The 27,960-nt window shown below is 42.7% G+C and overlaps 2 protein-coding genes across 5 annotated transcripts; one reads left to right on the forward strand and one right to left on the reverse strand.

Annotated features, from left to right (window-relative positions):
- The first annotated feature begins 1,773 nt into the window (after nt 1-1,773).
- Nucleotides 1,774-13,781, forward strand: FLACC1 (flagellum associated containing coiled-coil domains 1). The gene is made up of 10 exons (XM_013952150.2): nt 1,774-1,960; nt 2,756-2,776; nt 6,092-6,189; nt 7,036-7,088; nt 7,560-7,659; nt 8,269-8,372; nt 9,606-9,668; nt 10,634-10,723; nt 11,845-11,954; nt 13,588-13,781. The coding sequence occupies exons 5-10, from the start codon at nt 7,578-7,580 to the stop codon at nt 13,646-13,648; spliced, it is 510 nt and encodes a 169-aa protein (XP_013807604.2). The 5' UTR covers nt 1,774-1,960; nt 2,756-2,776; nt 6,092-6,189; nt 7,036-7,088; nt 7,560-7,577; the 3' UTR covers nt 13,649-13,781.
- Nucleotides 13,782-14,408: 627 nt separating this feature from the next.
- Nucleotides 14,409-27,947, reverse strand: CASP8 (caspase 8). Of its 4 annotated transcripts, none has more exons than XM_067298863.1 (13): nt 27,867-27,900; nt 26,368-26,497; nt 22,978-23,191; nt 21,476-21,571; nt 20,392-20,553; nt 19,516-19,854; nt 18,575-18,680; nt 17,286-17,424; nt 17,134-17,190; nt 16,927-16,994; nt 16,292-16,424; nt 15,208-15,709; nt 14,409-14,917 (listed from the first exon to the last, which is right to left on the reverse strand). In XM_067298863.1, exons 6-13 carry the CDS (start codon nt 19,818-19,820, stop codon nt 14,782-14,784), a joined length of 1,446 nt encoding a protein of 481 aa, XP_067154964.1. In that variant the 5' UTR covers nt 19,821-19,854; nt 20,392-20,553; nt 21,476-21,571; nt 22,978-23,191; nt 26,368-26,497; nt 27,867-27,900; the 3' UTR covers nt 14,409-14,781. The 4 variants fall into 4 exon arrangements, with proteins under 4 accessions (XP_067154964.1, XP_067154962.1, XP_067154963.1 ...); XM_067298861.1 differs by having other exon boundaries at nt 21,407-21,571; XM_067298862.1 differs by lacking the exons at nt 22,978-23,191; nt 26,368-26,497 and having other exon boundaries at nt 21,407-21,571; nt 27,867-27,889.
- Between the last annotated feature and the right edge of the window lie 13 nt (nt 27,948-27,960).

A 27,960-nucleotide genomic window follows, 5' to 3' on the forward strand; every position in this document is an offset into this window, starting at 1 on the left:
TCATAGAGATCTTATAGCTTGTCTTTATTTTTGCTCATTCAAAGTTATATCTGAAAGAACTAGTTTTGGCATTTGTATGTAGAAACAAGTAAGTAAAGAGGAAAAAAGCAAAATGGAGGTTTCTGTAATAGAACCTATGAGCCACATGCAGTCAGCTGTTCTCTAAATGCTAACAGCAGTGTGCCAGGCGCGCTGTGGCACTGAAGACTTCCATGCTTCCCTGTTGCTTTATGATCAGTCCGCTCCCCTTGCAGTTTCCTCAAAAGTTCATGTTTCCTAAATAATCACTGTACTGGCATCCAGCTGGTGACAGAGAGGAATGGAGCTCAGACACCTGTACCACAGTTGGTCTAATGAGCAAACTGAAATGCTTTCCTCATTCCAGACCCTGAATTTTCTTGTTGCTGTGGGTTTTTTTAGTTTGGTTTGGTTTTTTGCCTGCTTACCTTCCCAAATGTTGCTTTATCTTTTGAAGCTGTGAGGTGTTAAGTGATCTTTGCTTAAAATCGCTGGTGGCCAAAACTCCATAGATTAAATTATTAAAATAATACAAATCATACCCCTCATACCTTGCAAAGCTCCCGTGTTATGGCTGGTCACACCAGCCTGGCAGCACAGGAGGGTTTTATTTCAGCAGTAGGCTCATGGTTCTGACCTTTGAAGCAGGTAGTCACTAAGCTACTTCTGACTGTCTGCAACTCTGAACTCTTCTCATTTGCAGAGGTGTACCGCCCTCCAGGAAGCACAGCAATCAGCAGAAAAGCAGAAGGGCCCCTCATGTGAGTGCATTGGCACAAAGCAGTCTGCTCTAGAATGAAAAAATATTCTTACCTGAATGAGCTCTCTGCCTGGGGGATGAGTGCATAAAAGTCAGCTTGTGTAGGTTGTGGCTCCAGTTGCAGTTCCAATGACACAATGTGGATTGCATGAGTGCCCTATTTTGTTTCCCTGTTGAGTCGTTTCTGGTGGTAACCTTAAGCTCTTGATCTGTTCTGGATTATTTGGGAGTCTGCCGTACTCTTAGTTGGATCATGGAAGATGATTGTGTACAGACTTGTGCTGACATCTTGTAGCTTAAGCATCACTCAGGCCAGTGCTGCCACTTTGGCATTTCTTCTTGCCATCTACAAGGGCTGATGCTTTGGGCTCCCAGTAAGTCAACAGTTTGGCAGCTGCTTTTTATTTTTTTATTTTTTTTAATACTTACTTACTTTGACTGGTCTTCTTCACAATTGAGGTTTAATTCTTAGTTTGTTGAAGCTTATCTGGAAATAGAGTTCTCTTGCACTTCACAGTTCTGTGTGTTGTTACAGTGGGAGAATATAGGTTATCTGGTGTCAGAGGGAGACATGTCTCTGATTCATCACCCCAGAGTGACATGCCACCATGTGATCATTATATCCAGTCTCACATTCTTCCCTAGCAAAGCATGAGGGAGAAGCAGACAAATTAATCGGATAACTAGATTTGTGGCTCAGAAATTCAGTGTGTGGTAGAGGCTGAATCTAGTACAAAATATTCCATCTTGCTGAGATGTGTGCTGGTCTTGTCTTGAGGCCTAGCAGCAGGGCATAGAAATTCTTGCGATGTCATCCAGGTGCAACTGAGTAATTTCTGAAAAGTATGGTGAGTTTCCTAATGGTTTTTTTTGAGGGCTTAGATGTGATTTCCAGCTTAAAGGTTGAATGTCATGTTTACTTATATTAATCCACATTCTCCATGGTTGAAATAAAGATTAATAACTGAAGTCTAGCACATAGAATTCAAGAGGTCTAGCTGCTGGTTTTTCTTTCTTCATTCCCCAGGCTGTGGAAGAGGCTGTGGAAATTGCACCTGTGGAAATTGCACCTGGCTACAAGTTCATACGGGCTAAAGATCATCTCTCTGTAGTCCTAGAGGATACATTTTTTGACAGAAGATTATCATCTGTGAATGAACAAGTTTCACCTGTTATTCCCTGGTAACTTGAAAATGTGTGACTAGTAGGATTGTTTTGAGAGTCAGCTGCTATCTACTTGCACCACTTCTTGTCCCTGCCACGGCCATGCATAAAAACAAAAAAGCTTGTGAAACTGGGTAAGCTTGAGCCAGGGGAGATTCCCCTGATGAATGCAGGCTGAAATGCAGTGGGGCTTTGTCCTACCCCACTGATTTAAGCCACTGCAGAGCAGAGGTAAGCTCAGATTCTGGTATGAGTTAAAGGAAACCTGAAGTCTGATTTTTTTTTTTTTTTTTTCCCTCCTCCTTCTTCTTCTTTTCTTTTCTTTTCTTTTCCTTGAGTACACTAGGATTAATTCCACCAAAATTCCTTCAACAAAACCAGGATCTCCCTCTTCTCCCCACTCAGTCTTTAGCTTGCCTGAATGAAGCTTAGATATGCGCTTGCATATGCAGCGTCCCCGCAGCTGTCAGTGTAGAATGGCAAGGCTGGTGGTGCACATTTGGACTGTGCTAGCATGCCTTAACAGTCAGCAGTGCCTCTCCAGCCACGATGGTCTCCCTTCCAAAGCCCAAATGGGATAAAGTCACGGTAGGGGATGTTATCTTTCTGATGGCTCCATGTCATCTTTCTACAATCTGCTGTGTGCGTGCTATGCTGAAAAGTCAATGTGTAGGCATGCCAGTATGCTGTCACATGGGGGTGAAGGTGTGAAAAAAAGGTTTGAAAGCATGTCCATCAATGGCTTACTACTAAAATGTAATGTATATCTTTTGCAACTGTTTAATGTTGATTGCTTCTGTTATTCTTTTGCAGTGCCCCAGAGAAGAATGAGACGTGAGTATTAGCTTATAGGTTCTGGGGTCAGAGTCAAAAAAAAAGTGTATCCTTTGCTCCTTCTCTCTTTTTTATTGATACGGTCTGTGTTGTCTTTTTTTCCTTTCTTTAGGCACCTAGTTTAATATTTAGCTTGGAAAATTGCTCTCTGCTTTCCTAGTGTCAGCAAAATGTGCTCTGCATTCAAGTTGTATTTATTTCAGCTTGAAGATGGGACACTTATTGTTCTTGCTGCTGCTTTTTAACTAGCGATTAGAACTAGGATCTGAATCTTGCATAAAGTAAGATTTCAGAAAATCCTAAACTCAAAGGGCTGTTTGTATGTTTCTAGTCAGCAGCCATTTAAAGCAACTGAACCAACTTTAGTACAATCACTATTTGTCTGCTCCACGTTTTCAAATAACAGTGCTGAGCAGAATTGTATTCTGGGTCTATGTTGATTAAATTGCTATGAACCAAAAACTTATAACCATTAGAACCTCAGATGACTGAATTTCAAACTTGACTATTCACTTCAGTTCACTGAAATGTACTGATTCCATCGTCTGCGTCCTCTGTAAGTTCTTAGCATCTCACTGCCTTTGATGGAAAGCAAGAGCAATGTGGAATATGTAGTAATTAAACTGTGATCATGGACTGTGGTCTCCATCTCCAGCTGGGTCCATCTGAAGCTACAAGTGTTTTCTTTGTTAGCTTGAAATGCATAAGAACTTGTGAGATAGGAACTTGCTATAGGCAGGGATGTTGATAAAATCAGGTGTTGGTAGAATTACTTTACCACCACTCCCTCAAAATGATTCCCACATTTATGAAACACTCAAACTAGTGACAGAGAATCTTTAAAAATCTTCTAATACCACTTCAGGGAGAGAGGGTATGGAGACTGCACCAGCTTATGGGTGCAGAAGCCCTGTGTGTGACGGAGGGATGGTATATCTTTGCAGGGAGGATATTGTCACCGACTTGCAGGAACAGATCACTGAGATGACAGGCACAATGGAGCAATTGCACAGAGATTATAAGGTCTCGCAGAACCAGGCAAGTCCTTTCTTTATCCATGCCTTGGTTAAAAAGGTCACTTTGAATTGAGACAGGCAGGAGGGAAAGGATTGTTTTGGCTTCAAACACTAGCTGGACCCTTTCTAAGGATCAAGAGCAAGAGATAGCTGAGCATGTTCCCAGTCTGTTGGGCTCCCACCAGAAAAGGAAGGGTTTTCTGGGAACTAGTGCAGAGAGCTGGAAACCAGCATACCTGGATAGCTGTTGCCATGGTGCCATGAATGTGCATACATCATGGGGAAATAACAGCATCCTGGAGAACAGTCCTAGTTAAGCCACCTAAATCAATGGGACTTTGGCAATTCTGAAAAATTTCAGAGTGATTCTTCTGCACAGATGAGACTTGGAAATGCCTTGAGCTACTTTGTTATTTGCTTTTTAGTTGTTGACGCTGATAAAAGAAAGATTTTTGCCAGTCTCCCAAGATCAGTGGCATTTAAAAAGCATTTTGTACAATGGAGAAGTGAATACAAATACAGCTTTTTGTGTCAGCTGGAGTCTCTGCTTGAAGGTTTCTGTAACTCTTGCAGTTGAGCTCTCAGTGAGAAGGTTTGGATAACCCAAATGAAGCTGTGCTTATAGCAGAAATTTTCAAATGAATGGGAAAGACAGAAAAACCCTTTCTCTTTTATTTTACTGGTGGCTCAGTGAGCATCTCTTCTTTGCAGCTGGAAAAGGACATGGAAGAAAGATGCAAGGAGATGCAAAAGGAGCATGAGCATATGATCAGGTACAAATTCTGTGATTTGCAAGGCGAAAGTCCAAGGATGACTGAACCAGAATCTCAGTCTCTTGTGGTTTTGAATAAGATGGCAGTTGAGCAAAGATTAACATATGTGGTGTGGTGTTTTTTGGGGGGGAGGAAGGAGGTGTGTGTTTGTTTCTTACTTCTGCCTCCTCATGGTTGTTCAGAGTGAGACAAAAATGCCTAAACTTAAGTTGCAGCTAATCTAGTTTACAGTAATGAAATTCAAACTCATTTTGGTTCTGAGATCAGGCCAGACTGAAGATTCTCTTCTCCATACTGGGAAATAAATTCCCATGCCTTGTGAGATTTTGTTTTTTCTTTAAAATATTTCTATCACCTGTGGGCCAAAACTGCTATGAAAGGCTGTGAGGTCCTGGACTGCATGTTTCCTTGACTTGATGAAAAGGGACAGCAGTGTGTCTGCTAGGTGTGAGGGCTTTTTTTTTTTTTTTTTTCCCCTTTTGCAAACACATAATCCTGGATTAATATCACATAAAACAATGTGATACTTTCATTCGTTCTTATTTTAACACAGGGCTGTTCAGGATACCACTTTAATGTTTGAGGAGAAGGTGTTGTCAGACTAGCCCACAGCCTGTTAAACAGGTGATGAGAAAATGAAACTTGGCAATTCTGCACAGCGGGAGCCCTGGTCCCTTGAAGGAGAAAGGACAGGCTTCTCTGAGCATGGTTGTGCTCACCTAACTCTAACCCATAAGCTGGTGCAGTCTCCTCACCCTCTCTCCCTGAAGTGGTATTAGAAGATTTTTAAAGATTCTCTGTCACTAGTTTGAGTGTTTCATAAATGTGGGAATCATTTTGAGGGAGTGGTGGTAAAGTAATTCTACCAACACCTGACTTTATCAACATCCCTGCCTATAGCAAGTTCCTATCTCACAAGTTCTTATGCATTTCAAGCTAACAAAGAAAACATCTTCCTACTTAAAGGACTGCCAATGCTGTTCATCCCAAATGAGTGATTAGAAACTGACAGAAAACAAACACAGCCAAACTTTTGGCTTTTTGAAGAGAACACAAACAACAGATATCAGAAAGGTGGTTACCTGAACCACATTGTATCCCCCCAAAAGGAAATGTGCTGCAAAGCTTCTAATTGGCCTTGTTAGGGCAGATTTTATAACATGTTTGTGTTTGGAAAAAAAACTAAAAGTGTAGAATGTAATGTGAAGACTAGAAGAGAAGAAAGTCAAAGCATAAAAATATATTTTTTGTTTTGACTGCTCTGTGGTCTACAGTGAGTCAGACTGAAAGAAGAGCATAAACTCCACAGGTGAGAACACGCCAGGTATTTCTGATCTCCTTCTGCTTTGAAGTGAGAACAAAATGGCAAACAAATTCCTGGAAGTATAAAAGTGCAGCATTCGGCTGTGTCCTCCTCACGATCGCATTGTCATTGCAGCTGTTAGTGGTAGAATGAGATGAGAGATGAGAGCTGTGCTATGGAGAGATCTGTATGCATGTGTTTTCCTTATACATTGCTTCCACAGCTCACTTCAAGAGGCTCATAGGTCAGAAGTTGCTGGCTTGCAAGAACATTTTGAGAAGTTACTGGAACTTGAGAGAGCAGCTGCAGAAGAAAAACTGGGTATTGGCAGACTTTGTGCAGAATGCTGTGTAATTGTGTTTATAGTTAAGATTTTAGGTTAAATTATCTGACAATCCATTCCTACAATCCTGACTCTGAACTGAGAAAGATAGCACCAATCTGAAATCAGTTACTTTTAGAAGGGTCTGCGAAGGTTCCTCCCCTTTTAACATACAACTTTTCTTTCCTCTGCTTAGAAATTGAAGAAAATTTGAGAAGAAACTATGAACACTGTCACTGTGGGAAGAGGCAAAATTGTTAAGGAAAAAGATCTGGACATAATAGAATGGCATTCCTTTGAAGCATCAGTGTATTGAAATTTTTATACTTGATTAGGACCAGAGTTAGGTTTAAAGTAAGATCTGGGTATGAGGTAGAGTTAAGTATGCTGGAATCAGAACTTTCTACAGATTCCTCAGATTTCTTGTGTAGTGAGCTACCTTAGAAAGATACTGATTTCTGGGGAAGGCTGGTAGGATCAACAGTGTTTCTCATTTTAATTCATTATTTTTCAGTCACTGGTTGTCAAGGAAGTTTTCCTGATCAATGATAATAGCAGGACTACTTAGCTATTTGAGATGTGACTGCCTTTCCTTCTTTCCCTGTGAAATGGATACATTTAGGTGAGATGTCCAGGCAGCATACCTGTTCCAGTAGAGTTTATATTGCCTTTTATCAAATTCTGGATTCTCCTTGAAATTGACTTGATTTCTAAGTTATAGATTCTACCACCAACATAAATCAAATAACATAGACCTGCCCTGCAAGGTATGGAGTAAGATGTTACTAAAGTTCTAAGCGTTAGCATTTTTTTGTTAACTAAATATTTCTGACCTCCTTTCTCAGAGGGACTGCAGAAAGAATATAGGCATCTGAAGAATGCATTCCAAGTATATCAGGTAAAGATGTTTTCTGTCCTGTGGTCCTCTTTGAAACTGGATGACACTCAATTCCATATTTTGCTTAATGGCAAAGCAGTGAATGAATAGACTCCATGAGTAAGTGGGGAACCTTGGGCACAGTAGACTTGTTTTGGTTCAACTGAAATCTGGGAGAGGGATACATACCCTTTCGAACAACACAGCAGAACTCGTCTTATGGAGACAGCGGTAGGATGTCATGAATCTGGTGATTTGACATTTAAGTTTTCCTTCACCTCTGCAGAGGAGTAACAGAAGTTCAGAGGCTCTTCCATGAAAACAACTGCTTCTACTGTTGCTCCTAAGAACAGTTTTATCAAAAGTTTTCCAATCTGTGAATGGCAAGAGCTATGTCATGGGGTATATTTATAGTTTAGTGTGGGAGGTTCAATAGTCTCTTGGTCTGTATGCATACATGTTTTCTTTCAGTTTTGTTCTGTTTGTGTGTAGAACAGCATTGCTGATGCGATGGAAGAGAAGTGGCTTAGAAGAAAGGCAGACTGGAAGAAAAGTGAGAAGACTGAGTGGGAGAGAGCACTGTTACAGCAAAGTAAGTAAAGAGGGAGCTTGTATCTGCAGGCTCAGGTTGCCAGAAGGGATCTCATACACTGCTGAGACTGTCTCAGGACAGCAAACTGATATCAAAGAACAATGTTCACTTGAAATTTAGTGAAGTGGAACAAGTGAAATGAAACATCAAGCTTTCTGGGGCTGGAACCCCCCCCCCCCCAGAAGAGTAACCTTATTTAAGAGATCATAACCAGTTAGAGCAGTGCTTTCATTGTGTTTCTGCTAGCCGCCTTGTGGTCCAGCAGCAAGATGTGTCATGCTGCAGTACACACAGCAATAGCAAGGGTTAGCAGTGACTACACCAGAGTTGCCACCCAAAGGAGAAATACCAGTGGAAGAAGAGGAATGTGTTTTGGGAGGCAGTAATATGGACTGTGTGTGTGTAGGGTGACAACTGCTTATAGGATGGACTTAGCATTTGTTAGGTCTTCAATTCCTGCCACTTGATGCTACACTGGGCTACAAAAGTATTGGTGGTAGAGAGTTATGGTAGAAAATCTGGGATGAAATGTCACATTACCCCGTATGTCTGATTTCATTGCACAGAACTGGGAGTGCTTGAAAGACCTCAGTGTGTGTCTTTCCACAGAGCAGATGCTGACAAATAAATTTGAGAAAGAACTTCAGGAATTATCAAAGCATCTTCAAGATAGAAACTCTACAATGGAGAAATCTTTCCAGCAAGAGAAAGAGGTGACTAGACCTGGAGAAATCATAAGTCATCATTTAAATGCAGCATAAGCTATTTGCCATGACTATGACCAGAAGCACAGCGGTGCTAAGCATGCTGCAAGTCAGTGGTGTGTAATGTGCTTGTTTGCAGATCCCCATATTTCCCAGTAGCAGTGTAGATCTGTGTCTTCAGTTTAAGCATTCAGCAGGGAAGGGGTCCCTGGAGGACAGTGTTTCTCAGCTTGTGGTCCACAAACTACAAGCATGTGTTTGGTCTTCAGGCTCCTGCTGCAAATGGGTTCCTGGGAGCCTGCCAGTTTCCTACCGACTGTCCCCTTTCCTGCAGGAGTACCAGCACATGGAAGTTGAACCTTGGGGATAAGTATGGGCAACTGACTGCTGCATGCTGTATCCCCTTTGCCCTGCAACTTGGTGCATGCCATTACTTTGGGCTTCCCAGCACAGGCAAGAGCCTGTGGCTCAGCTCACTGAGGGATGTCTCACATTGTTCTGTGGTAACCTCTGCACTGCCAGCTGCTCTTTGACCCAAATTCACTAGAATTTGGGGAAGAAATGGTATTTCATACCTGTACTTCAGTCAGAAACTTTCTACAAGGTTTGAAAAGTAAGTTGGTGCTGGGAAAGTAATTGATCTCTACACAGTGTCCTGGTCTGTCTGTTCTGTGGTACCACTTCCCAGTGTTTTGCACTAGCAGATGCTCCAGGAGGAAGTCAGTGCTTTTCTCTTGGACTAGTATTGAGCACTCTCGGCACTCATTCCCCCATATTCAAAAGATGTATAGAGGCTCTGTCCACTGGGGGCACTGCAAGGACTGCAAACGCAGCAGAACTGATGTCTTTTCTCCTCTCAGTCACTAATGCTGTTCTGTGGCCACCACATGGGCACTGACAGATTAATGTCTGTTGCCTTCACAATGTGCCTGCCTTAGCTATTTCTGGCGAGAGCATTTTGTCTTTTTGTCTGCATTACACCAGTATCTCTGGTCTTTTGCTTCACTTGGAGCTTTAACCAAATGATTGAAGTGTGGCTGTGTGTGGTTGTTTTGGGTTTTTTTTTTGGTCAGACTTGTTTTAAACCCCAGGGAGTGCAGAAAGTGTCAAATACCTCTGCATTGTGTTACCGAGAGTGACAAGCACTCTGTTCAAATGCTTTGATTTTTGTGTGGTTGATAGCAGATAGCTTCATGTGGGAATAGTGAACACAAGCTTTGCCAAACTCTTATTTTTTTTGAGGTATTTATGAAACAGCATGAAGAAGACTTGGAGAAAATAACAGAGTTGCAGAAGTGCAGAGAGGCAAGTTTGGTTGTGGAAGCAGAGAGAAAATGTCTGTGGTGTGGATGTGAGTGGTGCACCCTTAGCAGTTGGCTAGAGGGTACTTGGCTTGAAGTGTGTGTGTGATGTGATACTGGGTAATGGGCTTTCAAGCTTGAACTTCCCAGGCAGGGAGGCAGGGCAAGGTGCCCTAGAGCTCTTACCATGCCCAGGCCTTAGAAAGCAGCCACAGACCAAAAAAGGATTTTTGGCTTGAATGGTTTTCTTTCTAGCTACCTTAAGTGTGGGTTATCTTTGAACACATCATGCTACAGCTTGGTCAGGTCCCTCACCACATGGGCTGCTGTAATAAAATAATTTGGTGCTACTTGGTTTATAACATCTCTTCAAAAAAAAGTTTTACTCCATGGCCAAAATAACATCCAGCAGCATAGAAATATGTTAGAGTACCTAAAACAGTGAGCCCGAAACTGCACCATTCTGGCTGGATATAGGCAGACCCCAGCCAGCCAGGCTGAGGAAAGAGCAGCATAATTAGGTTTTCTGAAGGATCCAGTAGCTTAGTGCATGCCTTGGGCAGATCCCTGCCTGTAACTTGAAGCTGGACTTCCCCAGTCAGTCAGGAAAGGAAGAGCAGTCTCATGCCTTCTCTTCCACAAAGGGCTGTCTCCTTGAGTCAGCCACTGCGAGCTAAGACTTTCAGCACTTCCTGTGCAGTGTGAGAGTAATTAAACACTTATGCTGGAAGCTACATTGTATTCCTGCATACCCGAGTTCGCAAAGGAGACAATGCACGCTGTTAGGACTAGGAGGTAATCCAGACCTTGGGGGGCTGAGCACGTGCTGCTGGCTCCTGCAGCACGACCTGCAGGGCCTGAGGGAGTGATGGGGAGGGCAGTGGAGGTGGGCCTGGGCAGTAAGAGGCAGTGGTGAGGTGCGTGGCTGGAACACTGTCACCCCATGACTGTCTGCGTGATTCGCTGCAGCAGCTGGAGGCCAGTCTCAAGGAGAAAGAAGGGAAACTTGAAGCTGTCATGACCAGTCTGTGGGATGCCCAGAATGAGCTTCAAAGAGAGGTGAGGAGAGCATGTGAGATCACCCTGTGGCACTTGGCCAAAGGCATTTGCAGAAGCTCCACTCCTGTCTTTGGACTGTGAGGGAAGCTACTGTGATGCTCATACTTTAAAATTTTAGTGCAAAACACCTTTCCTATTGAAGGCAAGTTGCATGCTGGCAACTGAGACCTTAATCATTGTTTCATTCATCTGATGTGTTAACGTTGCTGCTCTTTAACTAAGCCAATGTCTGGGTTTGTGGTCACTCTGTCAAGGCCAGGCTGGGAAAGGAATGTGCCTGCACTCACCAGGTTAGCAGGGGATCAAGGCAGGCCATCGTAGATGGCCATATATAGAAACGTGCAGAACTAGAAAGGATGTCTGAAAATATGGAGTTGCACAATGGTCATTGTTACTTTTAAGGGGATTGTAACTGGGTTAGTTGCTACCTGGGACGTCTGCTCTGTATTTTAAGGCTCCCTAGTCTTTACCTGTGGCTCACTACACTTGGAAAAATATCTGAGCACTCTTCTCCTGTGGAGTCTGCAGATACTACAGCACTCAGCATAAGCACATTTATCCAGTTCCTGGAAATCTTGGGAGTTGTTGCAATGCAAACATTTGCTTCCTCTAGGACTGACTCCATTCTGCATGTGTGAGAGAGACTCTGCATTTCCCTGTATATCTCTCTTTCTGTTTCAATGTGTAGTACATTTATCGTATTGTCAATAAGCTGATTTCCTCAGAGAAGTCTGCCAAAGAGAGGAAAGGCTGTCAGCTTGTAATAGGTAGTGGGAGGACAGAGTGCTATTAGAAAGTTGTATATTGGTATAAGAGATTGTAGTATTCTACCTGGCGCTGCATTACTATGATGTTAACTGTAAATACATATGCAAGGCTAAAGAGATGTCCTAACTTGCTGTGAAATTTAGGCTATTCTGGTTTGACAGTTCTAACACTCTGCTCCTCTAAAATCAGAAAAATGGACCAGTGGAGGCTGAGGAGGATGAGTTGTATTTGGTAGAACGTATCTGTTTGTCATCAGCCAAATTCTGCAATTTGCTGCTGCTGTCTTGTATTTCCTAGTTGTGATGTTCAGGTTTGCAGAAGAAAACTAACTGTGTTTTCCTCCTCCCATCAAGAAAACAAAAAATCTACTGCTGGAAAGAAGTATCAAGCAGAGAATTGCATCAGTTGAAGAAAAACACCAGATAACTGCAGCTTCTCTGCATGATGAAAATGTTAGCCTGAGGTAGGTGCAGAATTGGTGTGCAAAGAAGTAACTGAGCACAACTAGAGCGAGTATAAAGTTAACGTATCATAACATTAGCTCATTTTTATCTTCCTATGTGTGTTCTGTCCCATTTACATCTGTATGCTTCTCACTGTTGTATGGGGCCTGTCACCCCATCACAGTGGAAGGGGTGTGTCTGTAGCTGTGACTGTACGATACAGCGTTCCAGCAACATGCACAGGCCCTTTGAAGACTGACATGTAGCTTTTATCCTTTTGCCATCTGATCAGGAGCATTAGAAGTAGAGGTGGTTTCCCTTTTCTTCTAGAAGCTTAGCCTATTACATCAATTAGCTGCAGTCAAGCACAAGTGTCCTGAAAGAGTCCTTTTTCTGTTAGCCTTGTTCATAATATTTGCTATTTCATATTTTGCTTAAATAATTTTAATGTTTTCCCAAGTTTTTTTTTTTAATTTCATAACGACTATTCCCCTTATCCTGTTCTATTGCTAGTATCATCTGCCTGTTGATTTTTAGCAGTGACATCCTTCCTGTTCAATTATGGAAGAGGAGGGACATGATATCCCATGTCAGTGTGAGCCAGAACTGCCCGCTTGCTTCATGTGAATGAGTGTAGCTGTTCTGTGGAGTTGTTAGGGGTCGTTGCCAATTGGCCAGATGCCAGTTGCTTTATATGAGGAGACTAAAAATATGGAAGAGAATCGTAATGGACAGATTAGATTCTTAACTGATGAAGCATTCCTAATCAGACTCATAATTGATTATATGAGGAGATTCCTAATACAGCCTTGGTTATGGCATGCATGAATCCTGCTGGAAAAAAATCGTCTAAACTTCCATACCATGAACCCAAGGAAAGTAGCTCCTTCAGAGTAGCCAACAGTATTTACTGTAGCCAACTGTATGTATTGTATATATATATATTTTTGTTTGGATTGCTAAGGAAAAAGTTGTCAATGCAAGCATGCTGTCACTCACACTCCTCTGACTTGGGAATCTCCATGTGCATTTAAAATTTGTCAAAAGTGCAGACTTAAAAAAAAAAAAAAAAAAAAAAGAGCTTGCCTCAGTGGAAAGGGAACTATGAGAGTTCAGTATTTCTAATCACTGTCTGGCTAATCAGCAATGTGGCAGTCCAGGTAGTTAGTGTAGTGGGGGGAGGAAGGGAGCCCAGGGTGTGTGTGGAGAACTGAAAGCTGCTGAAAAACATAGGTGACTGGAGGAGGTAACAGTGCTGAGAAGTATGTATGGAGAGAGAGAATCTGGGATGTAAATCCCCAGTAAACCAGGCTGCATTAGTTATTTTGCCTGTGGAATATTATGCTTCTTTGCTTATGGTTTCTATTCAGTACTCAAGTAAAGTAAAAATGTGTTGGTTTCACCAGGATTGCCCATTTCTGGCAATGTCCAAGAAATAGCACATATACAGAAGTTCTTCTGTCCCTGTTTCAGCTCAACTCTCATTGGTTTCATGCTGAATCTCTAAGCAACTATCAACCAGTATCTAGGAAAATTACTCTGAGAACTTGGAAGCACAGATTTGCCTGCTTCTGTAACTGCTTGCTGCATCTGCCATCTATTAAGGTCTATACACTTTCAGAGTCAACACTCTCTTTGCCTTTTTCTTCACAGACACAAACTAGCAGAAAAGAGTGAAGAAGTATTCAGCAAAAGAGTCCAGGGAAGGATTTAGGCTCCTAATACAACCGTAGTGAAGATCTAACCTGTTCAGCGAAGTCATCACCTACATCAGCATCATTGCTAATGCTGAAATCTGTAATGCGATTGTAACAGAATGAACAGCTCATTAAAAAAAAATAGTAATAGTAAAAATTGGAGCCTAACAAAGCTTACCTTCTGTTCAGAGCTTGTATCATTCCCAGTTCTGTAGTGCATACTAATCAATCACAGGAGGTACTACAAAAGTGTTTTTGAGGAGTTGGTCACTTATCTAGCAATTCTGCTTTTGTTACGCCTGTAACTGAGATCTGAAGGCCAGCAAGGTAAGTGAAAACAGGGTAACAGGCTATCTTTAGACATGAGGCTGCACCTGAATAATGGATTTAAATGTTAGGACTGGTATAGGAGGAGGATACTCTGAAATACAGAGCAGCTCCACATCCTGTTGAGGAACATCCTCAACATGTTGAGGAGGACAAACACCTGACTTTGCCTCGAGATGTACTGAGACTCTAAAACTGAATGAGTTAAAGGGAAAAAACTAACAAAAAACACTGATGTGAGCTGGTGCATCCTGTGCTAGGCCTCTGATACTACTCTAGCATCTCTGTTGCTAAGATAATCAGTTCAGGTTTGTGGTGCTGTCAGGCTGTGCTGAGGGAGAGTGGTCTATGTTTCTGGTTACTAATTCTAGGGTATTCTCAGACTACAACTTTTACCTTACAGTCAGGCCAAAATTAATTAATTAAATGAATGGGGAAATAAAATTTGCAACCCTCCCCCTTTATTTTGCAAAAGCTAATCATAAAATACACAAGGCTCTGTAACAGTTGTCTCTTTAAATTTGGAAATGTATTCCATCACATTTGGAAAGATATCTTACTAAGGAAACAGCAATGTAGTACAGCTGATAGAACAATGAGTGTATTTTAGCTAGCAAACTACAAATCAGAGACCAGCTCAGAGATGCTCTCAAATATAAACTGTCATACAAATTAACACTAATTGCTTGAAGATATAGCTGAGGAGCAATAAAACAGCTGCTTTTGTGCTAAAAGCAGACAGTGAAAGTTGTCAGTAATGTTTTACCAAACCCTGAGCTGATACCAGCAATTTCCAAGCTGCTGCTCTGCAGTTCCCTCACATTCAGTTGACAGGAAAGATAAGCTTTTTCCTCAGTGTGAAACTGGGCTGTGGCATCTGCTTCCCTGCATTCTGCTTGTCAATCTTTCTGCTCACCTCTTGATTCACTGCTGTCAGGATGGTGAGAATATCTTCTCCTCTGCAAAAATACAGGTATGTTTTGTATTAGAGAAGTGATTAACACCAGAAAACTTACTTAATGCATTCTCATGTATCTTGAGGTATACCAGTCCTAATGGATCCTGTTTTAAATGGCTTTAGCAGTTAGGTAGACTGCTTTTAGCAATGTGTGCCTTGTTGCTCTGTCCAAAACTACTGTTTTCAGTCTGAGCAAGCAGTCCCCACCAGACATCATCTACCTCTGCATCCAAATCTAACTCCTGTCATTCAGAAGGAAAATACAGGTGTAGCTTATGGAAATATAGTTACCGAGGACAGCTGTTCTCTAAGTGTTGGCACAGTGACTGTATATACCAGGTCCCCTGGCTTGGACTTCTGTAGGAAACATAATCCTGCAGGGTAGCCATGCCCAAGAGGAAGTCTGCTTCTGAGGGAATGCAGTCAAGCTGAAATCTTCCATCTGTTTCTACAGAAGAATCTTGCTCTCCAGAATCTACTTCAATGTTTACACCTTTCTGGCGAGCATCACCTTGGCAGGCCTGAACAAAGAAGACTTTTGGTTTTCCCGCAAGTGAGCGGCAATTCCGCCCAGTGAAAGAAGTGGTCAGTTCCTGGATAGGTACTTCCTGCCCATCAACACCATATATAATGCCTTTTTTTCCATGAGAGAGAATGCAGCAAACAAAGCAGTCCTTGTCCTTGTGGTCTTCACCCTGATAGATGTTCACAACGTTACGAATTTCCTTTGCGGTGAGGTCTTTATATTCTGCTATTTTAAAGTGAAGCTTGCTAAAGACTTTCTTCAGAGCCGCTGGAAAGTAAACAGAAGGGGAACTGGAGCCGTTTCATAAAACTTGGATATTTTTTTTTGCAAATTACATTTCTATAGATAATCTGGCTGTTTTTTAATCCTGCTACACTTCTATCCAGGCAGTTACATTCCTGCTCTGAAAATCATCTAGTGGTCTGACTGCTAGCCATATCTGTATTAAGTCCCCTTAGCTCTCATTACAAGGCTTTCATGCCATCTTGCTGTTTATTATTTCCTGTCTGGAAAGTGTGCAGAGCTATTAAGAAAGCCTTATTTCCTAACCCACTTCACAGCTAACCTAGCTCGTAAAGCCCAGGCTGAGTTTGCTGCTAAAGGTTGCACAAAACTAAGTAAAATGCTAGTGAGCTGTTCTCAGCTAGCCCGTGAACCCTTGATGAGTTGATCGGGGTTTGTGAAGACAGGAAGCAGAGCTGAGTCAGCTGCTGCAAAGAAAGTAGCCTAGAAAGGGAAGCTTGACATTCAGACCTTTAGTGCAGAATAAGAAATGTATTTTCTATTCTTAAACTAGTCCACTTTCCATGAAATGGAGATACACAAACTCATCTTTAATGTTCACTGTACCTGCATCCACGTCTGTCCCATTCCGATCACGCATCTTTAGTTCAGCCACTTCTGCCCTGGCTCTTGCAAAATTGTGATTATTCAGGATGAGGCACACTCCACGGGGTCGGCTGGTCATTTTGTAAACCTCAAGCTGTTGGACCAAAAGCCCACTGGTGAAGCTACTGCACCCTCCTCCAAGTGCTTCTCAGCCCTGGCTGACAGCACAGCTGGTAAGGAACCTACTAGACTTCTCTGGACAGCCCTCCCCAGATGACTTTGCTTGCTGGAAATGGCAATGCACTGCCCCACTGAGTTTGGGAGTCTGTGCACAGCATGACCGGCTCCCATCAGCATGCTCAGCCCATCAGGGATACTGCATTCACTTACTTCTCCATGCCCAGCACACTGCAAATTTCCTGGTATAAGAAACTTGACCTATCTTGCTACCCTTGCAAAGGTTTCTGAAGCTTTAACAGTGCAGCAACTGTTGCCTGTGACTTAGCTTCAGAATAAAGTATATTACACAAGTGGTGCTCTTTTTTTATTCTAGACAGAGCCTTTAACAGTTGTGCTTGTAGTAACTGTTCACCTCATGGAGGGATGACTTCTTCCCACACAAGATGATGATGTTTCTAGGAAACAAACTGACTTACCTGGGAAGATTCACTATGGCTGTCAGGAGAATCAGGTGCCACAGATGAGGCCAGCCGTCTGGCATGGGCTGAACATGCACACAAAAAAAGGTATGTGTAAGTAGAGTATGTAGCATGTGTAAAGTGAGATGTGAGTGGCATAAAGAGTCCAAAAGTCTGAGAAAAATAAAAGGCTTAAAAAAAATTTTTTTTTGAGGCATTTGTTACCTTCAGTGACTCCTATGTTGCCACTCTGTCCCTCTGTGATGAGCATCTCTTCCTCACCTGAAAAGCATTTGTCATTAGTCCTGCATGACACATACTTGTCACTTCAAGAGCAACTGATGTGAAAGAGGCCTTTGTGTGTTGTTGTTTTTTACCACATAGGTTTAATTCATACTCTTCAATTTTCTTCACCAGGCTCTTGTCAACTTTATCACAAAGAGTCTTCAGGACCTTTAGGTTGTCTTCTCCCAAAATCCCCTTCTTCTCCATCTCAATGAAAACGTCGATCATTGTCTGGGCAATCAGAAAGGCAGTTCCCTCTTAGGGCACATCCATGCTGCCACGGGGAGGGAAGCTGCAGCATGTATAGATGTACCTAAGCCAGCTTTAAATGTACTGACAGCACAAGTGACCCCAAGAGTCAGTCTGATTCAATTAATGCTAGTTCAACTCTGCTTACAAGTACAAGCATCTTCTTCAAGACATGCTCATTTCCCCCCTGCTCTTCAGAGATGCTGATCACCACTATATCTCCTGGTTTAGATCACACAAGAGCATGCAATCTCTCTCTTTTTCTTTTTTTAAAACGCATTTTACATTTGACTCCTCCTTTCATTCAGCTGCTTTCCAGTGGCTGTTTCATGCACTTAACTAAAACACAAGAATCATTTCAGTGACTGCCTCTGGCAGTGGAGAAAATGAATCTAACCATGCAAGCATGGTACAGAGATTAATCTCTGAAGGGACAGAGGACCCCATGGTCATGAACTCTTACCAAACAGCGAGTGGCAGTGCTCTGGTCACCCCAAGGATTTACTAGAATGGCTGCCACCAAAAGTTTGCAGTCCCTCCTCTGAGAAAGAAGGAATGTGCTACAAGTACCCAGCAGTCAGAACCATAGGCTGAGATAGCAGAAGGGCAGCTGGATCTCCTGCAAGGCCATGAGTGAACCCCACGCTCTTGTGCCTTAGCTCTGGTAAAGATCTGCTGCTTAGTTCCATATTTTCTAAGTAAGTTTGGAAATAAATGGAACAAACATGAAGTGATAGCCACAGTGGGTGATTCTGTGTATTTGATAATGGTCTAGAAAGCAGCCAAAAAACAATCAATCAGTTGGAAAAGATGAGTGTGTGTGCTAATCACCACTGATTTCCACTTTTTTATAAAAAGCCACTGAGTCCCCTCAGCCCTGTATTGAGCTTGAGCACTAAGGCCTCAGCGCCTGGCACAGGAGTGGCCCAAGCTCTTTAGTCTATAACACTACTGCAAGGGCTTCAAGCAGCACTAGCACAAACCGAGCCCCATACTCATGGGAGGTCAGTTCTGTGCCAGGTGCACCCCTTCCTGATGTTTTCAGTATCAGTGGCACTCATTCCCATCAGTGATACCAAAATACATCTATAGATTAAAATAATGCTAAAAACAGGATTAAAGTCATTCTTACATTCTCAGTGTTCAGCTTGGATTTTGGTAGTTCTTTTCCCAAAAGAAATTTGAAACACTTCAGTTCCTCAGTGGTGATGTTTTCAGAGAGCTGAAAGAGCAGGTATCTAGAAAAGAAGTAGAGGACACAATTTCATTGTATTCCCTAGCACAGCCTTTAGCACAATTTAACAGTGAACTGTGCTCCGCCCCACCCAGAACAATAGCTATACACACTTTTTCTTTTTCGACCTGAGGGGACTTCAGTCCCAGGACAGTCTTGAGTCAAACCATTTTTCAGCTGTGATTAATAAGATGTGTTTTTCTAAAAACAGAACGGTGCTGTGACTTTCTGGAACTGAGAATAGAAAAACTGCCAGGACTGTAACTTTTCACACTACATGGTGCCTTAGGAACACATAAATTTCTGCCAACTGTATAATCAATGCAGTGAGACACATCAGGTAGAGCTACACTGCAGCATAGTTTGGGAAAGGAAGTAAATGCCTGAACAGCTGTTTCCAAGCCACTGTGCAGAACGGAGGTGGGACTGGAAAACTCATGCAAGGATGATTCAGCTTCTACTCTGTCATGTTTTTAAACATGCTTAAAAAGAATAACAAAAAAAAGCAAGGCTTGTTTTAAACATCCTGGGCAGTTTGGGGGCTAAGTATTTCACCAAGGTGCAGCTTAGTTTTCTCCCCTTTACAGAAATTTTACTCGAAGAATTCTTCACAGTTTGTACCTGTTTTCCCTTGGGAAGCTGTAGAAGCCTGTGCGCTTCCAAACTTAGCCTGGTGTTCAGGTCTTTTTGGTAAAACTTACACCAACACATGTGAGAAGAGAAACTGGTCTTAGAGAGAGAACTCCTGGATAAACAGCAGCCTGGCTGCTAGCTGATGTGCAGCACTCACACTCCCGCCCTCCAGGCTGCCTGGGGAAGCCATGTCCTCAGGTACTCACCTGAACGGAGACACCTTTGCCCTGCCTGGGATCTGAAGCTCCCTCTCCATCTCCTCTCGGCTGGAGTCCAGGTGGTTAGCTAGGATGTCCATGCGATTGATCCGGTAGAACAGCTCCTTCAGGAAGGCCAGATTCCCCACATCGATCAGGCCTTTCTCCTGCAGCGCTTGGAAGAAGGCCTTGGGCTCCTGAATGGCTTCCTGCTTCCTCAAGGGGATGTGCTCCAGGCTGAGGAACTTGAGAGCTGCCAGGTCATCCTTGGCCAGCGCCTCACTGATAATGTAGAGGCACCTGGAGAACTCCATCGTCCCCTGTCGCCCCCGGGGGGCAGCTTCAGGCCTGGGCAAAGAGTGACAGGAAGGCGTTTGCCAGCTGCGCCCCGGCCCTGGAGCGCTTCCGCTGCAGGAGGCGGTGCCCGGGCCCTGGGAGCTGTAGTTCCCCCGCGCCGCCCCGTGACCGCCCCGTGACCGCGCGGAGGCTGAGGGGACACTGCTGGCCAGGGGAGGAGGACCCTGCGGGACGGTCAGGCAGGAGCCGCCAGGCCGAGGCTTGGGGCTTTCCCTGGGAGAGCCCAGTCTCCGTGACCCCGCCCCGTCCCTCCCCAGCTGCATTAACAGGACGCCTCACGGGCGCAGGCAGAGCAGTTCAAGTGGCTTCTGGCATCTGAATTCAATAGCTACTCCAATCCCCCAAACTCTCCAAGATCAGGAAAAACCAAAGCAAAACAAATGAACAAACAAACCCACCCCTCTGGCTTTCTAACTTAAAACTGTGTGTCTGCCACACGTGACTTCCCCCAGACATGTTTTAGGCCCTCTCAGTTTGCAGTTATGAAACACTGACTGTTCAAAAAAAAATTAAGTAGAAAATTCTTACTGTAAAAGTCACACAATAATGTGAAGAACGTGGTGCTGCGGGTATCGCTGATCAAATCAGAGCAAACCGCCTCCGGTGCTGATCTTGAGAGAGTCCATTTCCTCTGCACAAAAACAGCTGTGTCACCACAGGCTACTTACTGAGCTCCTTCTTCCGTTTGGCCTAGGAAGACACATTTTTTCAAAACTCTTATCCAATCACCATGAAATAACATTACACCCCACTTTGCTGTAAAAAAATGCCCATACCAGATAGATAGACGTTTTTTCAGATGGAGGGATTTCTCATACAGCTTCAAAAATAAGTGGGTTACTGGCAGAAAAAGTGATACTTCAATACCACAGTCGATTTCATACCACATGCAAAACATGACATGCTGCAGTCTTTTTAACATAAAGGCTGCATCCTGCTTTTTTGAACTCTTTTGTTTCATGAAATTCATACAACCTTTCACTGAGATCAGTAAGTGGAATCTAGTGGGGGAGGCAAATGAAAGACTTCTAACTGTATTTTGAAATAGTTCATAAAAAACACGTGCTGAGACCATTTCAAAACTAATTGCCAGCGTGGCATTTTAAGGTTTGAGCAGACAAAATAAAATGCCTTCTTATTAGTTATCTATCTCCAGTCTTCATCTCCAATCAAAACTTTTTTTTCTCAGCCACACTGTTATTTTCACATACATCCCAAGGATATCTTTGACAGGAAAAAAAGAGTTCTAAGCCCACTTTTGAGAAAACTGAACTTACTTCTGTAGGTATAAAGCTGTTCTTCAGTCTTGGCTTTTGCTGCAATTGCCTCTCTTTAGTTTAGAGGCACTAACAATTCATTCCCATTTTAATACAAAACAGAAAGAGTGTCAGAAGGTAATTTACTTGACTTCCTTATTGTGAGCAGTTTGCAGGTTGTTGACAGGAAATGCTGCACACTTATGCCAGGTGTTCGATCCTGTACCCTGCCAGGCACTGACTCTTGTGTCACCTCCCTTCCCAACCCTCGAGATTTGTTCAGGAACCTTTTAGCAACAGGAGCAGGCTCACAGGAGCGCAGGGCAATGGCATGTGCCCTTGGGACAGTGCTTCACCTCGGTTACACCTTCTGCTACAATACACCATCGGCAGTATTTCACCACAACGGGAGGGAGGCGATCGTACCCAGAAGGAGTTTCAGCCTTCTGAAACTGAACAACAACACATTAGCACTCACCATGAGCAGGAGAGCCACCCTGCGACTAGCCATGCTCCCCAAATAAAGTGTTCTCACTAAATGCCGTACTGGATTTAAAAACAGACTCCTTTCCACCCAAAACACAGCTTGGTATAGCACTATATTAAGAAGAAATATTTATGTTGTTATCCTAGATGTTGGCTTATTAATGTTTGAAACCCTACACAAGAGATTTGATTACTGTGTGCATGGCAAATTGGGTCAAAAGTGGAAGTAATATGATGATGACAAGACACTTTTAAAACAGCCCATGAGCTAACCTGCCCCAAGTCATGTAGTTAAAACAAGCTTTTTCTAGTAAATAGTCTGAAGGAGGTATGGATCTGATATGGCTGTATAAATCAGGCCTGAACACGAAGCAGTTACACAAAACTAGTGTAAAAGACACAAGGTGAGCTCAGAAGAAACATACAGAACCACTTTCCACCTAGTTAGAACGTATTATATTTTGCACCCACAAGAGCCAGTCACCTCAGGGGCCTGGGGAATTCCTATGGCTGTCAGTAATAGAACAGATATAGTGATAAGTAAAGGTACAATTACAGAAAGAAAACACAGAAATGAGTATGTGGGAATTCCCAAAAATCTAAACCATAATTTTTTAAACGCATTGCACACAAGTAATTTCAGACTAAACTTGCTGCTCTCTGTTCACAATTTGATACGTCTCTTTCTCTAGCTAGAAAGAGTTAGAACTGAATAATTTCTGAGAGCATGTCACCATGTTAGGTCAAAACCAACCAAACAAAAAGGTCATAAGCAAGGGCTGAACACTGAACAATTCTCAAGAAAATCTAGCTCTCTGCTGCACAGCTAGGTCTCCTAAACTGAGGGTATTTTGTTTCAAACCCCTCTCTGGGTTTCAAGATTTCCTGCAGGAGATCTTACAGACCACAGACATAAGCAACGTTTTAATCAAAACTGCAGTAGCTGAACTTTTCACTGATTTGAGAGTGAACCCTTATACAGGCAGTGGGAATCAGTGGGGAACCACGTATTTCAGCAGCCAGTGCCATGGGGGAAAGCAGGCAGCGTTCACAACACAAGCGGGCTCCTCACACGTGCCAGGAATCCATCCTGCCAGCGGCTGGCGAACAGCTCACAAAAGACCTTTTCAGCGGAGAGAATGACGAACTCACCGGGGAAGGCGGGCACAAACAGCTCTTTGGGGAACTGATGTTAAACTGAACGAATAAGTAGCAAGATGCAAATGACAGGGCAGGGATTCACCCCCCCCAGTAACATTGCTTCTGCCTTTGCAGATAATGGTCCTCCCCAGCTCTTCTAATCATCTCCCCCTTTCAAATAGCATCACTTTGATCTTGTCTGATTTCAGCTAAAGCCTGTAGGTCAACTCACCAGTCTCGCTTTCCTACCAACTTTCTGACTCCACTTTCTAGTGGTGATGTTTCTGCTGGCTGCAAACAAACACAGACTTGAGTGCCAGCATCATTTTACTATAGATTTGGCCTCCCAGCTAGGAGTCAAAGAAAACAGAAGACGGGCTGAACAACCGTAGCTGAGGGCCTTTGGGAAGGAGAGGCAGTCACCGCTCACCATTCTCCAAGTTCTGCTACCAGAAAACAAAGAGAAAGAGGAAAAACAGAGTCAGAAAACTGTAGAATTAACTTCCTTCTTGCCTCTCAGTCCTATGGGAGGGCCACAAATATGTGCAAGAACATATCAGCCAACCTCCTCTAGGAGTCTGAATCGTACTTTGCTCAGGACCACAGAACTGAAAGTGCGTTTTCTCCCTGATCACTGCACGAGCCACAGTGCCCATGTAAATTCCCAGTATGGCTACTTCCTGCAATTGCTTGTAACTATGATTCTTTTCATAATTTATTCTTGATGGACAATTTCAATATGCATGTGGCAAAGGTGACAGAAATAGATTGTATCACTGCCACAGTTCAAGGCCTGTAAGGATCAAAGCTCCTAATTCTCGTTGCTGTGCCTGGACAGAACAGCCAAATCCAGCAGCGTGTCCAAGAACAGACTACAGGCATCCTTCTCTGACACCAGTTTTTGTCTGTATGGCCACAATCACTTTCTTTTCTCAATACAGGCATACCTTGGAGAAATTGCAGGTTCAGTTCCAGACCACCGCAACAAAGTGAATATCGCAATAAAGCGAGTCACGTGAATTTTTTGGTTTCCCAGTGCACATAAAAGTTATGTTTACACTATCCTGTAGTCTATCAAGTGTGCAATAGCATTATGTCTAAAAAAACAATGTACATACCTCAATTAAAAAATACTTTATTGCTAAAAAATGCTAACCATCATCTGAGCCTTCAGCGAGCTGTAATCTTTTTGCTGATGGAGGGTCTTGCCTCGATGTTGATGGCTGCTGACTGATCAGGGTGGTGGTTGCCGAAGGGTGGGGTGGCTGTGGCAATTTCTCAAAACAAGATGGCAATGAAGTTTGCCGCATCGACTGATTCTTCCTTTCACGAAGGATTTCTCTGTAGCACGTGATGCTGTTTCACAGCATTTTACCCACAACAGAACTTCTTTCAAAATTGGAGTCAATCCTCTCAAACCCTGCCGCTGCTTTATCAACTAAGTTTATGTCATATTCTAAATCTTTTGTTGTCATTTCAACAACGTTCACGGCATCTTCACCAGGAGTAGATTCCGTCTCAAGAAACCACTTTCTTTGCTCATCCCTAAGAAGCAACTCCTCATCCGTTAAAGTTTTCTCATGAGATTGCAGCAATTCAGTCACATCTCCAGGTTCCATGTCTAATTGTAGTTCTCTTGCTATTTCCACCACATCTGCAGTTACTTCCTCCACTGAAGTCTTGAACCCCTCAAAGTCATCCGTGAGGGCTGGAATCAACTGCTTCCAAACTCCTGTTAATGCTGGTATTTTGACCTCCTCCCATGAATCACAAATGTTCTTAATGGCATCTAGAATGGTGAATCCTTTCCAGAAGGTTTTCAATTTACTCTGCCCAGATCCATCAGAGGAATCCCTATCTATGGCAGCTATAGCCTTACCAAATGTATTTCTTAAATAATAAGACTTGAAAGTCAAAACTACTCCTTGATACATGGGCTGCAGAATGGATGTTGTGTTAGCAGGCATGAAAACAACATTAATCTCATTGTACATCTCCATCAGAGCTCTTGGGTGACCAGGTGCATTGTCAACGAGCAGTAATATTTTGAAAGGAATCTTTTTTTCTGAGCAGTAGGTCTCAACAGTGGGCTTAAAATATTCAGTAAACCATGTTGTAAACAGAGGTGCTGTCAACCCGGCTTGGTTGTTCCATTTATAGAGCACAGGCAGAGTAGATTTAGCATAATTCTTAAGGGCCCTAGGATTTTCGAAATGGTAAATGAGCATTGGCTTCAACCAGCTGCAATAGCCCCGAACAAGAGAGTCAGCCTGTCCTTTGAAGCCAGGCATTGACTTCTCCTCTCTAGCAATGAAAGTCCTAGATGGCATCTTCTTCCGATAGAAGGCTGTTTCATCTGCATTGAAAATCTGTTGTTTAGTGTAGCCACCTTCATCAATTATCTTAGCTACATCTTCTGGATAACTTGCTGCAGCTTCTACCTCAGCACTTGCTGCTTCGCCTTGCACTTTTATGTTATGGAGACTGCTTCTTTCCTTAAACCTCACGAACCAACCTCTGCTAGCTTCAAACTTTTCTTCTGCAGCTTCCTCACCTCTCTCAGCCTTCATAGAATTGAAGAGAGTCTGGGCCTTGCTCTGAATTAGGCTTTGGCTTAAGGAAATCTTGTGGCTGGTTTGATCTTCTATCCAGACCACTAAAACTTTCTCCATATCAGCAAGAAGGCTGTTTCACTTTCTTATTATTCATGTGTTTGTTGGAGTAGCACTTTGAATTTCCTTCAAGAACTCTTCCTTTGCATTCACAACTTGGCTAACTGCTTGGCGCAAGAGGCCGAGCTTTTGGCCTGTCTCGGCTTTCGATGTGCCTTCCTCGCTAAGCTTAATTGTTTCTAGCTTTTGATTTCAAGTGAGAGATGTGCAACTCTTCCTTCCACTGGAACATCTGGAGGCCATTGTAGGGTTATTAATTGGCCTAATTTCAATATTGTTGTGTCTCAGGGAACAGGGAGGCCAGAGGAGAGGGAGAAAGATGGGGGAACGGCCGGTCGGTGGAGCAGTCAGAACACACACAACATTTATTGAGTAAGTTCGCCATCTTATATGGGCACGGTTCGTGGCACCCCAAAACAATTACAATAGTAACATCAAAGATCACTGCTCACAGATCACCATAACACATATAATAATAATGGAAAAGTTTGAAATATTGCAAGAATTACCAAAATATGACACAGAGACACGAAGTGAGCACATGCTATTGGAAAAATGGAGCCGGATAGACTTGCTCAATGCAGGGTTGCCACAAACCTTCAATTTGTAAAAAAACGTAATACCTGCGACACGCAATAAAGGGAAGCGCAATAAAAACAAGGTATGCCTGTATCCTCCCAATACATTAGCTCCTAACACATTTTCCCCTTCTTCTACCCCCACTTTCCTTGACCTTTCTCTGTTCTTAGAAAACCACTGCAATACAGTCAGTGGCACAAGTCAATGTTAAGAAACCTGATAATGCTTACACTGAAGTTTTAATTGCAAGTATGCCTTTTGTACAAGCTAGAAATGCCTTCTGAGACATTAATGAAATTGACTGCAAATATTAACCTGGATGCTTTCAGAGATAAGCCATTCTACTTCTTTGCTCATTTGGACTTGCTTACCTGTTGATAGTAACTCATAAGCTTGACTATGAGGCAACAGTTCATTGGTACAACAGAAATACTGCATTAGAGGATTTTGACTGGGTTTCCTCTCTTTTAGTAGCTCTTCATGAGCAGGCAATAACATTGGCTGTGGAGATGAGTGGCCACAGTTTAATAGGTAGAATAAAATACAATGCAAGGTTGATGATGGTAATATGAAGAAAAAGAAATACTGCAGATGCACAAGTTCACTAATGCCAATGACATTTTCTCTTAAGCTTAGTGGAGTAGCTGTCATCTTCTAGCAAGTTTCTCCCAGAGAATGCAGTTACTTTAAGATACATTTCTGTACCACAAAACAACATTCACAAATCTAACTACTAACTTCATAGCAGGGCCTCATTTATGAAAACACTATAAAAAGGTAAAAAAATTGATGCCAGATTTTTCATTAAATGGTCAACCAAATGTCAACCACAAAATTGTACCATAACTAACAACACCTTCAGCAAACATTTGCCACAAACAGCACACTCATTTACACAGTGGTTGTAACTTCCATTTACTGTGTATGAAACCTGTATGAACAAAGCTGTAATTCTAAGAATGGACATTCTCCCTTTCATTTGGGAGGTGAAAAAGAGTAAGTGGAGCAAAACACAACTGCCTATACATTGCCTGGAATTAGGAAAAAAAAAAAAAAAGACTCACGCCAAGAACACAAGCATGATCGAGTGAAGAACCCCTGTATTATAGCTAGACACAGAACTCCAAAGAATATAATCTAAAACAAGCAGAAGTTAGGAAGTGTCTCAACTCCATCCTTTATCTTGTTGTAAAGCTCAAAAAGGATGTAGCCATTAGAATCCCACACGGCTCCCCTACGCCACCTACATGTTGCTGAAGATGCCAAAAAAACAAACAAACAAACAAAACAAAACCAAAACAAAACAAAAAAACCCAAAACAGCCTCACTGGCAGCAGCTGAAATTATCATGAAAGTCCTGAACTTTAGCTTACTCTTTTCTACTATTTCTCCATCTGCTAAAGATGCGATATCAATATGCCACCTCCCAGGGTGACTGCTACAGAACGCTTCAATGAGAGCAAACATAACTTTTCCAGATGAATTAAAGGTGTTTGTCATGCTGAACATGCCTCAGCCCACTCATCCGAGAGAGATATATACCACAAACAAGGGTGACATGGAAACCAGGAGTATTTATTACAAAGAGCCCATGGGACCTAGAGTCAGTTGCCAGGAGGGGAAGGCATCTCAGAATTGCAGTTCTAAAGCAGTGAGACCTTCCTTCCACATGTTTGACAGCTACTCAATACAGATTGCCCTTAAGTGCTCCGAGAAAAAAACACCACAATCAGAATCCCTACTATCAAAAAAACTTATAAATCTAGTGCTGTTTAGCTGAGTTAATTAATAATATGAAGCAAACAAAACTTTGGAGGGAAAGAACCAGAGAAATGCAGACTTGTATCATCATCACCATCATTGCCATCACCTCTTTTTGGTCCTTCTTGGCAGGGATATTATTTTTCATGAAGAATACAGCCTCCATTATTATTTTCTGTGAATACAGCTTCCAGATAGTCCAT

The sequence above is a fragment of the Apteryx mantelli genome, chromosome 6 (genome assembly GCF_036417845.1).
Source record: "Apteryx mantelli isolate bAptMan1 chromosome 6, bAptMan1.hap1, whole genome shotgun sequence".
In the NCBI taxonomy this organism is placed as follows: domain Eukaryota; kingdom Metazoa; phylum Chordata; class Aves; order Apterygiformes; family Apterygidae; genus Apteryx; species Apteryx mantelli.